Source organism: Cardiocondyla obscurior, linkage group LG02 (assembly GCF_019399895.1).
Source record: "Cardiocondyla obscurior isolate alpha-2009 linkage group LG02, Cobs3.1, whole genome shotgun sequence".
NCBI lineage: Eukaryota > Metazoa > Arthropoda > Insecta > Hymenoptera > Formicidae > Cardiocondyla > Cardiocondyla obscurior.
Genome location: NC_091865.1, coordinates 9,944,233 through 9,957,745, shown reverse-complemented (window position 1 = coordinate 9,957,745; position 13,513 = coordinate 9,944,233). Strand labels below are relative to the sequence as shown.

Genomic DNA, 13,513 nt, shown 5'->3' with positions numbered 1-13,513 from the left:
AAATCGATCGCTATAAAAGAGAATAGTGCGAAAAGAAATCTTAAGGTAATAATAACTGTAGGTCGGCGAAAGATCCTCGCTATTACATCGTATATCTCGTACATTACAGTGTATTCGAGATGATAACGTTAAATCATTGAAAGAATTCTACCGCGGACTCGACGACATAACTTCACGTCATCGTACACGGCACGAATAGGGAGGAAAAAAAAAAAAATATTGTAACGGCCGCTCATAAACATCATTTTCATTGCGACGCGGCGTCGCAATTTTCTCGCAGAAAAAGCCGATGCCAGAAACGAGCCGAGCTGTCGTCGATTACCGTCGCTATAACATACACGCGTCAAGATATCTGCGCGCGGGCCGATGTGCTCGAGTTTCCACGAGGTAATCGCGATCCAGATGCGGATAATGATGATCGCGCGGGATGATGATGACGGTCCTCGAGCCGATGACGACGATGACGATTGCATCGGAGGAGTGCACGCCGCGAGCAAGGTGGTGTATCTCTCTACCTCCGTACCCTCGATGTCAGGAGCGTCGTACGACTTTCCGACACCGTTTTAATTGCCTCCTCTCTAACGGTAGCCATTCGCCATCGCACTCTGAATTCTCGGGCGCGCTACGCCGGGGACCGAGATGGACGGATACATCGCGGCGCACGACTGCGATTCTTCCAAGTCGATCGACCGAGACACACCGGAGGGAAGTACTTTTGTCCTATAACCGCGCACTGTTCGCGGGCTCCGGCCTCCTGCCGGACAATGGAGAGAAAAATAACGGATCGACATGCTAAAGCGACACCGGTCTTTCCTCCGAGGCACACTGACCCACCAGACCGATACCGTAGACGTTTTTTGTCGGCACTTTTATTCGGAGGGGAAATAGCGGATCCCCGTTTACGCCCGATGGTACCCGCTAGTCCTCCCATCGCTTTAAGCCTCCTCTTGCTCTAAATACATTCCTCGATAAGTACGCTCTCTCTTTTTCTTGCAGTAATGTAATCACCAGTTAAATTGAGTCGATAATCCATTATCGACTAAATAGAGGATTCCCCTTGGCCTTCCAGACCGGTATAATCAATACCCTTTCGTAACGTATTTCCGCTGAATTAGCGTCTTGATGCAAGCAACCATTATAGCTACTTATAAACCAGGAAATTTCTATTAGCTCGAAAGATTGTAAGAACCGAAGAGTAATTACCTTATATAGTGCGTACACGCTTGATTTATATTTAATTTACCTCACCGAAAATCCACATGCTGTTAATTATTGTGCTTACGAGAGATCGTTTATTTTAATATTATCGTCTAGTCTGTCTGCGCGATAATAATCGAATTAGGCTACGAAGATTAACGGAAACTGCTTTCGTACTTACGTTGCACTCTCGTTGTGTTGGGCTTGTATCGTCGGTGTTCGCGATCCCAAGTTTCTGGGTGTCTCCTCCAATCCTCGTCGCCGACTACTCCTGTACCGCTGTTTCCCGAGAGGCCCTGCAACCCTTGGAGGGTTTGAAGGGCTTGAATGTTCGGATTTACCGGTCGAGTTTTCACCGACGGGATTGGTACGTAAGCGGCACCTTCACCAACGTACACGACCTTCCAAAAAAAAAAAAAAGCAATTTTTATTTTTTAAAAATTTTTTTTTTTTTTTAACAGAATATAAACCTGAAAAAAATTAATAATAATACATAACAAAGAGTAACGTTAATACATTGATACTGAATGTGAATAAGTACTATCGCTATTTCTTTTGATTAGATTATTATTAGAAAAACGTTTCAGAAGAGCCGTGGATATTTAAATTTAATTGTTAATAATTCGCTTTATAATAAGCAGCCACCCGCGCCAAATTCCTATCGGTACTAATGATATTCATACTCGGAGCTCGGAAAAGGAATTTGCTAACGAGTCACAGGTAGTGATTTGCAGGTTCAAAGCCGTTAGCCCGCGTATTGCGGTTGGTAAAGCGAGATTCCAGTAAAATATTCTTCCGTACAGTCTCGTGCGATCCAGCTATGCAAAACTATCCTGTCGAGCGGGAGCCCTGACCTCTCCTACGTTAACGATCCGGTTTAACCCCCAGCCTGTACGGATCGCTACCGCTCGAGCGGTGAGAAAGGGCGAGAAAAAGTACCGGGGGTCGAGACCACGACGAAGAAGAGAAATACGCGGAAGAGGGAGACACGGCGTCGGCGGAGAGTCCAAAGAGGCGAAAAGGGACGGTGGAGAGAGCCCGATGAGGAAGCCTGAAAAACGGACAGCACGAGTAGCGCGTGACTAACGCTTTACGAGCTCATTCTCCCGTTGAGCGTGGGTACACGAGGTCTTCCATCAGCATACGGGTGCAACGCGTAAGAAAAGCGAAAAGACGACAACCGCGGGGGCGGATGAGGGGAGAAAATTTTTTTTTTTTTTTTTTACTTTGAGTCACTTGTCAGCAAGTATGACGCGCGTACGGCAGATAGGTACTTACTCAGCCGAATTAGCTGCGGAGAGACGGAAAGGGGAGGACGGACACGTGGTTAGTGGTGGTTGAACGCGAAGAGCGAAGGAAAAAAAGTTGCGAACAATTTTCATATGCCGTGACGGGGGCGGAGAGGGTGGAAGGGGGAAGCACCATTTCATTCCAGCTGCCTTCGCGTCTCCTCTTCCTCTTTCTCTCGTCGTTCGCAGTCGCACCGTTCTCAATAACGTTCCGCCTACATGTCCGATGCGACATGAGTTGCCATCCCGCGGACCGCGCGCGCTGATCGGAAGGAAAATTGCCTCTCTTCACGGATTCCACTTTTGAGGAATTTCAGGAACTCGAGTACGATATGCTGCCGCGAAACGGAGCGGACCCCGACCAAGAGGCGAAATGGCGTACGGCGTTTATGGGCCAGTAGAGTAGTTAGGAGATCGTTCCTCTAGCAAGAAGCCGGCCCGAGCGCTGGTGTCTGATCTACGTTCCGCGGAAAATGACCGGCGGTCTTTGAATCTTCCGCGGTATCTCATCGGAATGCATTACGGACGATAAGTGCCGATTACCTTCGACTGCTGCTATGCTTAACTACGGCTGCTTCGGTATTAACTGTACTGGGCTAGGTAGGAAATGCAATAACACGAAATGCTCCTTCGTGTCGAATGGGCCGCCGATTCGATCTCGTCGGAACTCTTCACACGACAGCGTCTTCCGTTTTGTGGGCTCATCTTCCAGGAACTTATTAGTTTCAATTTAACACAAATCTATTTCCGATAACTGTTTCGAAAATTAGCATTTGCTGGAAGCAATTCGAGGTAATACTTGTACGCATTAACATTTGTACGCATCCGGCGGTGAGCGCAATTCGACATTGAATCTTGCACGTTGCGCTCAATAAGAACATTTTCCTGAATGGTCATCAACATCCGCGATATAAGCTCACGTTTCTTCAAAGAAGAAATATCAAGTAACCGTTCAGAAGACTTTGTTTTGTTTCCCATCGCGAGATGACGTCGACGGACCGGATTTCTTTATTTTCTTTTTTTTTTTTTCTCTTGCTTCTTCTTCTTCGATGAATGCTAATTTCTTCCGAGGACTTTATTTGATCAAGTCGCATCGAAACATGCGCATTCATGCAGTGATTAACGGTAACGCGATTAGAGTGTCGAAAGTCATTAGTCGCCAAGTAAGATCGTTCTGATGACTTAGATAAATGCTTCTGTCTCTTTAGAATTTTCTTCCGAGACTCAGTCGATTATTGAAGCGTTGCTTAAATCGAATTCCGTATAAGCGTGACATTAACGCAAAAATTTTCATCACGGCTATACAAAAGAGCGCCGGGCAAAGATTAGGGTGTTTTTATATTAGTTTTACGCTTCTACTTCGCGAAACGGTTTCAAATTGTCGCGACCAACTTCGAGCGATACAATGCACTTCCGTGCAATTAGTCGTCGCTTCTCCAATCGAAACGGTCGGAAACACAGTAGTACGCGGCGCAGATGAAATTGATCCTGTCTCCCGTTTCGCAACGGAACGTTCCTAGGCTGAATAAACCATTTCTGGTGCTCTTTCTCTCTCGAGTAATGGGGGGCCTTTCCCCGCGTAGAATTACGCGGCGCAAGGAGCGATCTATCCACTCGCAATTTGCGATATAACGAAGGTCGCGCACGGACGTGGCCGCGATACTCTTTCTCTCTATTCTACTGGAAAACTGGTTCACATTTTTTCCTCGTGAAAATTGATTCCGCTCGAAAACTAGTTTAAAGGCAATCCGAAGATCATCGATAAAGAGCGATTAATCAATGGAATGGCCTTTATTTTGCTTCACCTTCACGGTGTACCTTCTGATCCACCGGCAACCTTCTGCCCTTCGTTTAGAAAGGGCCAGCGGTATTTTCTACGTGCCACAGAAAAGAGGAAAATTACGGGTATGGGATAAACGCGACTATGTAATAATTGATTTTTTTTTTCTTTATTTTTTTTATTTTTTTTATTTTTTTATTTTTTTTGCGAGTCGATTCTTTGCGATTTTACTGATACCGATCGCAGCGAAGACGAGTCACATGAGGAAAGACGATTAATCGCGGCGTCCATGAATCTTCAATAGTATTTTTACGCCTCGATCGATGACCCGCTGACGATTGAGGCGTCGTCTTTGCTGCGGTTAACTGTCAGCATTTCCCGTTTTTACTCTCTTGAATATCATAGCGGATGCAGAACACCTGCATCCAAGTTCTCCTAGATGCCGTACGGCCTTGCGAGCCTTCGTTAACGAGAAATCACGCAAAACTGAACAGATGGACAAGTATAATTCTTTCACTTCCTTTTTTCCACTCCGCTCTCGTAAACTCTTTTTTTTCTTTTCTTTTTTTTTTCTTTACTCCACTTTCGAGGAAACCGTTTGCCAATTAAAATATAACTGCATTGATACGACCGTATAATACGGCAGATGAACATTTTACTTTTCTCACTTTCCTTTTTATTATCACATATTGCAACAATTATTGTTGCAGAAATTTGCGACGAAAAATATCGTTGTTGAATTTTTTACTTCGATATTTATAATATGCACAAACGCGATAATAATTTTTTTTTTCTTTAAATTGCATAGCAAAATTTTATAGCATTAAATAATGGCAAAATATAAATAACATCTTGCGTAATTTGAAACTAATAACGTGGTTCTTTTTCCCGGCTTTCTTTTACGCATATACTATTTTCGCTGGTTAATGTAGTATGAAAAAATAAAGTAAATTCCCATAAAGATAACGGAACAAAGAAATAACAGATCGGGGGAGAAACTTCTTATGCAATATCTATCATGAATTTCAATAAGTAAGTGCGCAACGCGAAACAAATTGGCGATGCGTGACTTACAGCATCGTGGTCGCTGGCCTCGTGAGTTAACGCTTCTCTAGTTTCGTTGTGAGAGGAGGGCTCATCCTCCTCGGGTCCCGATCCGCTACCCGCCCAATAATCCTCGGTGGTGTCGTCGATAACAGATTCCTCGGAATTTCCTTCTACCTCCGCATTCTCGTGATTGGTCGCCTTCGAAAGGAAAATTGTCTTCTATGAAATCCCGTATCCTTTGCGAGCTATCACGCGCGATATTACAAGTAAGATATACTCATACCTGACACCTCAACGTGACCGCCGTCAGCATCCAGACGCACATGTATCTGCAACAATACGTATAAACTTGTATTAAAATGATGTAGAAAGTTGGTTGAAGAGGTTACGTAATACGTGTCGCGAGGTAATAAATTTTTTTAGAAATTACATTGCAAAATCTTTTCGAATACTCAGGTGTAAATTTCTTCTTCTTCTTATTATTATTATTTAAGTCGAGGCATGTTGCACTAGGGCATTGCTCGTGACTGGACAGTTACGGTTTCGAACGTAACTCTCTTACGTTCGCCGGCATGGCGATCAAGGACGACTACGTGAAGGCCGTTATACGAAAGAAAGCGCTTGCAGAGAAACTTCCGTGAAGCATCGAATGGATAACACAGTCGTAAAAGATATCATAGTGAAAGGAATGCGATTAGGTAGGAAAGAAAAGAAATAATATTATATATAATAAATTAAAAATTTAATACTATAAATGCATGTACATATGTGTGCCTGTGTGTGCATATATATCGTACGTGGAAATTAAAGTGACACGAATTGCTGATAATATATTATACGCAATCAGAAAAAAAAGAACACCGCAAAGACGATTCGCGATGAAGAAGGGTTTTCTCGCTTCCTTAAGTCTTTTCCTGCATCGCGGCTTGATCTACGACATGACTCGTCTCTGTCGCTCTCAATGCTCTTCATTCCCTCGTCACTTCTGCACGAACCTCAAATGAGTTTCTTGCCTTCGTGCTCACTCGCCGTTTGTAGACCTTTTCGGTCTTTTAACCGCGAGGTGCTTCGCACCACTCGCACGCGCACGGTGACCCCGGTACCGGGGCAACCGGTCGTATCAATCATCGTCTTTCCCCTTTTCATTTAATCATCTAAATTAAATTAATATTAAATACTCATCGCTTTTCTCTTATTCTTTATCTCTTAATTGTATTTACGATCCAATTAAATTTTTATTATTTTTTTTTTTGTAAAGTGTTAAACTTCTCTCCAATTAAATCTCGTGTTGCACGTTATCGTACATTGATCCTGAACTTATAGGTTCGATAAGAGAATTTTCCTCCTCCCCGCACTTTTAATCGTACTGTTAAAATAATCGCGAGACGAAAACACGTGAGACGTAAAATGCGCGGAATTAATCTAATAAAATCTAATCTTCGTTGTAGTAATCTTTGACCGCGCTATTTATCTGATCGCACTTTAATCTCGAGATGCTTCCATCTGAAAGATCAAAGAGCTAAGAGTTAAGAGTAAGCGGTACGCCTCGCGCATACTGAGGAACGAGAGTTAGTAAGCGGTACACGCCATGTCGCTGAATCTTTCGCGTTTAACTTAGACCTCTCTGGAAATGTAGACACAGTATCGCTCCATTTTCAAGACAGTAGAAATTATCTGTACTTTCATCATGTTGCGGCACAATAATAATTACTGCCAGCAGTTAAATAGCCGTTATCAGTGCGGCTCGATCGTTCTTTGCGATTTTCCCAGGGTCGCGGGAATCAGCTGACCGTGGTTTTCCGAGACGTTATCGTTAGAAATTTTAAGCGCATATTACTTAAGTTACGAGACGACCGAGCGGACAGTCGCCGTTTCTCGGACGGTTAAGCAGTCGTTTAAAAAAGAAAAAAAGGGAAAAAGAAAAAGAAAAAAAAAGTGAGATGCTTCCAGCATGTTAGGTAGCGCGGCCGCAAAGGGAACAACCCGCATCAGATCGGAACGCACCGCGTACGAAAAGTTTAAGTGAATTCGCGACGTGCTTTAATTGGCAAAAACCTACGGATGTTATTCGTCGAGAAGATAATTTTTAATCACGATATTAATTGCGAAACAAATTTAAATTTAACAGTCTTAATTAAATGAACGTACATTCAGCATCCGTAATAAACGCTAAACAAATGACAAGGTGCGCGATTGGCGATATCTAATTTAGAATTCCATTTACCATAAGCATTCCTTGCCGCGAACAGTGCACGCGTACCCCGCGGAACTTATTTAACGCCGATCGTAACGTAATCCCATTATTTTCGCATTAAGGCAAAAGAGTGAATTAAGAAGAAATGGAAATGTATCCGTCTTCGCATCGCCGGAGCGATTAAACGATAATTATCACCGGGTAACGGTTTGCGTCGCCGATTCGTCTTCTTCTGCAATATGTTAGACGATGACAAGGATGATGCCTTGATAGCAGTCCTAGAGAGAATATTGCGCACGTAGGATGATTATAAATACTTCGCGGAGATATTGAAGGAGAGGGAGGGGGGAAAACTCATCTTATCCTACGCGCAACGGAATTCGAGCCATCGCGATTACATCAGTTGTCAACGAGATAATGGGATAATGGCATATACGTGATTATAATAATTAATTTAGCATCGCCGCTTAAGAAGGAGCCGATTATCGTTAGGTGACGATTGCTGCAGCCGCTGAACTCGTACTCGCTCGTTCGCTTTTTCGTTCACGGCGCCGCTTACGATCGGGGAAATTATCCAATTCTGGTTTGTTTTCTCGCTCGTACTTATTATCGAGTGTCGGCGCTCAAAGGAGCGTCGTCTCATTGTGTCACTCACGTGACGTTTTCATCGCGTGACTTCTAAGCAGCTGCTCAAAAACTCTCGTTCAGACCCTCTTGACTGAATTACCTAGAGTGACGTGAACTCATCTCGAGCGTAAAATAGCTTAAATTGAGTGCTGAAGATGAAGAGACCTCATCTGCCTAACGCATGTAATGATGAATTTACGTCCATTAAAAGGACAGAACTAGATCAGCGAGTGGCTTACTTCTCGCGTGCACGTTCGTCGCACTTAAGACTAATAGCATGCGAAAAATGTGTATCCGGATTAATGCAGAAATTTTTTTTATTTTTTTCTTCTTTTTTTTTTTTATTCGTCGAAGCGATTACGCGAGTCACTTGACAATCTTCCTCAAATGATTACTCGCCGATGCATCTGCTCGCAGAGACGACTCGTCCTGCCGAGGCATCATTCGTGCGTCGATCCCGCAGCTCCTCATTCACGATGTTTGCCCTTCATGTTACAGAAACAATTAATAATCTCGCCCGTCGGCGAACACTGTCCGCGTGCGGTTCCCACGTCGCCCACCTGTTCGAAAAATCGAGGAATCTCGGTCGCCCGACCCGTCCCATGTTCGTGCCCGCGTCGAATGTATCGCGTGATATTAATTATCGCCGGCGAGCCCATTGGCAGCGATCGATAATTTCGCGAACGTCCCCGCAGAAGGGGGGCATTCACGAGCGCATGATGTAATTATTATTCGTTCGGGCCGCTCATCGCCGCCGCCGCGCCGGTAAATGGAACGGAAGGTGTTAGACGTGGGATGAACTCGACCAGCGCGGATCGCGGTCTACGCGCTACACGATGATGATGATGATCGTTAATCACGTGGCGCCGTGAAGCGGGATCCGCGAACGCGGCGCGGGACGATAGGCAATACGCGACGCGTCGCGTGTGGGCGGCGCGGGGTATCGCCGTAATGCGCCGTATATGTTACACGCACCGCAAGGTACCGGTGGATGCGGTCATCTCGAACGACACGTCGATGTGAGCGCAATTAAGCCGCCGTCAAGTTTTTTTTTTTTTTTTTTTTTTTTTTCCAAGAGCGGCAGGCGTGCTAACCATGAGTGACACGTATCGCTTCTACTTTCGAAGTCACCTTGTTTTAATCAACTTCAACTGGCACCCGGTATCTCAAAGTTGTTCCTGAATGTAGAATCAAAAACAACGCGTGTCCTGTTTGGCGCAATATAAATTGATAAATAAAGTAATTAATATATTAGGTATTTAATATTTGAATTACGAGGGTGATGCACGAAGCGTTCGTTCCAACGGATCGATTGAATTAAAAACGATAAGCACGACTTTCGGAAAGCGATTATATTTTTAATGTAAATATAACGGTAGCGAAATATAACGATATGTATCGAATGATACGATGGGATACGATGGGATAGCGTAATTTACTTTATGCGAATATGCGAGCAGTGAGGCGTAAATCGCCCCGTGGCGCTCCCGATAAACACAATTAAGATGCTTCAGGAGTTTTATGAAATCCATCCAATCGGCGGTCTCGATTAATTCGCTAAATTCCAGGAATAATATGCCGCTTGCTATCGAATGCAGTTAGAATTACTGCCGTGAACTCCCGAACGGTTCAGTGGTGTAACATGTGCACGTATAAAATGGAGAAACAAAACGCGCGGATTCTGCAAGCGGATGTTTACGAACGTTTGCAGATTGCAAACGTATTTGTTCCACCGATGAACCCAAGCGCGGTTGTACACATCAATCATTCCCGCGAGACGCGCAGTTCGTGCGATACGGCAACGCGAAACGAAGGCGGTGATTCTCCCTCTGGCCTTAAAAAACGTTAAACGGAAATATTTGCAGACAGATTTTCAGTAGATTATCCCACACAGAGAGCAGTCACATTAATGATTCAGCCTCGCGTTATTGTGTCAACGGTAAAATAAAATAAAAAGGAAAAAAAAAAAGAAATATACATCGTGCCAGAAGGTATCGCGATATTGCAAGTGCATTGCTGTGAATACGCATGCGAAGCCGCAAGTCACGCGCAAATGAAACTCACGCGTCGAAACGAGGAAGGGAAAATTCATCACCGATCGCGCTGAAACCGATACGATTTCGACGAATTCAAGTTTTAACGCCGACGAGAATAATTGTTAGATTAGACCGGTGCCCATTTGAACCCCTTATCGCGAGCAAATCAACATTGAGCGCGCGAAAGAGGGATTTATCCGCGCGGAATAACGAGCCTCTTGAATTTCCCAAGGTACCGTTCGTTTCATTCCACTTTCATGATAAAGCCGTCTTTTTCGCGTGCCGCGTACCGCCCTCGCGTCCATTATTCGCCCAGCAATTATCAAATCACACGTCAAATCTCTCGCGGGGGCGCGCTTCGCGGGCTACGATCGTTTTACTTATGCGGAGCGCGGCCGCGGGAACGGCGCCGTTTCGCCGCCGCTCTACGTCGGAGAATTACGTCGTTGGGAAGTGAAATGAACCGAGCACGAGATGCCCGCGAGGGGTTCTCCGGCTTGATTCCCCGCTACGTCGCATCGCCACCATCGTCTTTCAATTCCGTTACCCACCGACAGGCAGAAAAGATTTTTTTTTTCTCTCCCTTTTTTTTTATTCCAACGGCTGGGCTGTGCTGCGCTTCTGCCTCCGCGGTCACCACCGTAGCTCCGGGCGAAGGCGCGAGGAAAACTGCAGGCTGCTCGTGAATCTCGGCGCAACGCGCGCGTAATTGCGTTACACCCGTCCTGGTGAACCGCCCGTTTAAAAGCCCACCCGTCCCGACTTAATCGCGCGGTGAACTCGCCTTCGCTTCACCGAACAAATTTCATTTACTCCGGATTCTCACCTCGGAATCCAGAATATAAATTGCGTAACTGAATCACGCCGTCAGCATGCTCCAACGATCGCGTTTTATAGTGTTTGTTGCCTATCGAGTTAATTTTCAATTTTAAAGCGCTACTGGGAGGAATTAACAACATTAGGCTTGACTTGAGATGATCTCGTGCGCCTTTCTTTTGCTCGAGACGAGCCCGCGCGAGTGTAAAAATGATAAGCTTGAATGTTAACTCAGAGTAAAGAAAGGTTTTACAACCGTTCGACGTCTAAAAAAAAAAAAAAAAAAAAAATCAATTACTCGGTTACTAGCGTTGCGTGAAACTGAAGCTCGCGGTTTACTTTCTTAAGTACTAAACGGTCCTAAAATCATCCTGCGGAATGTGAAATTATTCTCAGTCGGTGCAATCTTACCCCATCTTACGGTACTTATTCCTCGGTAGTCTGGCAGGGTGGGCGCACCGTGGAAAATCGTTGGCGTTGATCGTCCACGTATAAGTGCGACCTTCGCGAGACGTTTGGTCGTCTTAGCTTGTTAGTCGCACGCACGCACGCATGCACACACGAGTTTTAGCGCTGCTTCTTGAAAGCGGTCATTAAGGGACGGTTAAGAAGATCGCTCGGCCCGGTCTATGAGAATCCGAGCTGTGAGAATCGAAAGTCAGTCGACCGAAACTTGAATTTTCCGTCGGCGGCGCGCGGCGGCGACAGAGAAGAAACGTCGAGGTACAGACGCGCAGCCCTCGAGAGCAGGCAGTTAACCCTTTAAAACTGGAGCACTTGACTCACCGCGGTTTAACTACAGTCTGGCACAATCTTTCGAACGAGCCAGCCGTGTCGAAATAGTCTTCACGACGACATACATCATGACGTAAATGCACGTGTCTGCCCGACGCTTTAACACTCTTTGTCTCTAAAGGAAAGCGATTTTTTTTTTTATCGTGCCGCATAACTCGCGTAGTAAATCAAGAACTTTATTTTACAATTTTAAAATCTCAAATAAAATATACGTATATTATACATATATCCATATTAAATGATTTGTACAGAAATATAAAAAAATTAATTTGAGTCTCAGCACAATAGAACATAAAACGTCTTAATAAAGAGTTGATTAAAGTTACGTTTAATTAATTTCGGTATTCATAGTACAAGTCTTTGCGCTCTAGTAAGCGATAATTAATTAACGGATGGCTGCGCCGGGGCTTATGCAGCTGTTGAACTTCATCGATGGCTGTGAGAACCGCAGCCAGGGCAGACATTGTTAGAATGACGCGCGAGCTTGATGCCGCCAAGGAAGACTAACAAATCGTAAGAAGCGCGACACGTTTTACTGGGTTTTAATCGACGTAAGCTCCGTCGTCCGGGAGAGGAAACTCGAAAAAACGGTCTCGCCGTGCGCCCAGCCGTATCCGAATGTTCTTCTTCGGCATATCGTACATCATCGATCGCGCGCTCATCTTTACGAGCGATCCGCCGCAACGTAAGAAGAACATGATGTTTACGCTGCTGTCATCGACCGCGAAACGGTCCAATCATTCGCGGAAGTATGTTCGCGAATGAAGTACGTTTAATTACGGGGTCCGACAATGCAAATCAATGTCAATCATTTGTTAAACGTTTTTATAAGGAGCGGGGGTAAAAAAAAAGTCATTAAAGGACCATTGAGAAGTCGTTTATATAATTCCTTGTTTACGAACGGCCGGAGGCAATCGATCCGTTCACTCGTTCGCGTGTTTAGGTTTCGTTCGCCTCTGACATCCTAATCATCGCGTATGCAAACGTGCCCGTCCATATGCAAATCATCGAACACAGGAACGTCGTATTTACTTTAGTCCCGATGTAAGCGGAGCGCCGACTCATTCGATTAGTTGTACTACGCGCTGTCATGTTACGTGAAGTGAGATGTACGGGACGACTGGTGCTCTACTTACCGCGTTGATATAAGAGCTGCGATAAATGCTTCCAAGTAGTCATTCGGAAAAAGCAGCCGTCTTCTTTAGTATCCCGCGATCGATTCGAAAGGTAAACATTTGTTGCGGTTTGCGTTGAGAAATAAAGCACCGCTCCATTTAACATACAACACGAATTCCTGCGGTGTTCTTATTGCGCGTTTACATTGTGCATTTTATGTCTTTTTTTCTTTTCTCTCTCTCTTTTCTTTTTATGAACATGAAAGATCACGCGCTTGACCGTGCGGCAAGATGTTGAATCGCGTAATGCATACGAATGACAGCAGCGTGCGTATCGAAACGCGCTATCGGCTTGATATCGACGTGCTTGTAACCTGATAATATTCCGTAACGTGGAAATTAATCTGGAACTCGAATCGATCCGACGGCGATGATAATGAAAATCTTAAACTGATGAGTCAGATAATTAATGAGGCTCTTTGTACTCGATGAACCTCTTGCCCCGATAACTTCCGGTCATTCACATTCTCGTTACTGATATTTCCCACGGGCCAGAAGCGGGAGGATATAATAAAAGGGCCATCACGCGCTAATTATCTTCTACACTCGGGCGAACA

At 44.8% G+C, this 13,513-nt stretch overlaps 1 protein-coding gene across 1 annotated transcript in view; it reads right to left on the bottom strand.

Moving 5' to 3' along the window:
* The window catches only part of LOC139113078 (uncharacterized), a 59,906-nt gene that overhangs the window by 9,640 nt on the left and 36,753 nt on the right, over positions 1 to 13,513 (bottom strand). Inside the window, exons 2-4 of the mRNA XM_070673967.1 lie at positions 5,597 to 5,642; positions 5,341 to 5,532; positions 1,379 to 1,598 (exon numbers count right to left, since the gene is read on the bottom strand). Of these exons, the coding sequence (XP_070530068.1) occupies positions 1,379 to 1,598; positions 5,341 to 5,532; positions 5,597 to 5,642 (458 nt within the window). The remainder of the gene's footprint in view (positions 1 to 1,378; positions 1,599 to 5,340; positions 5,533 to 5,596; positions 5,643 to 13,513) is intronic.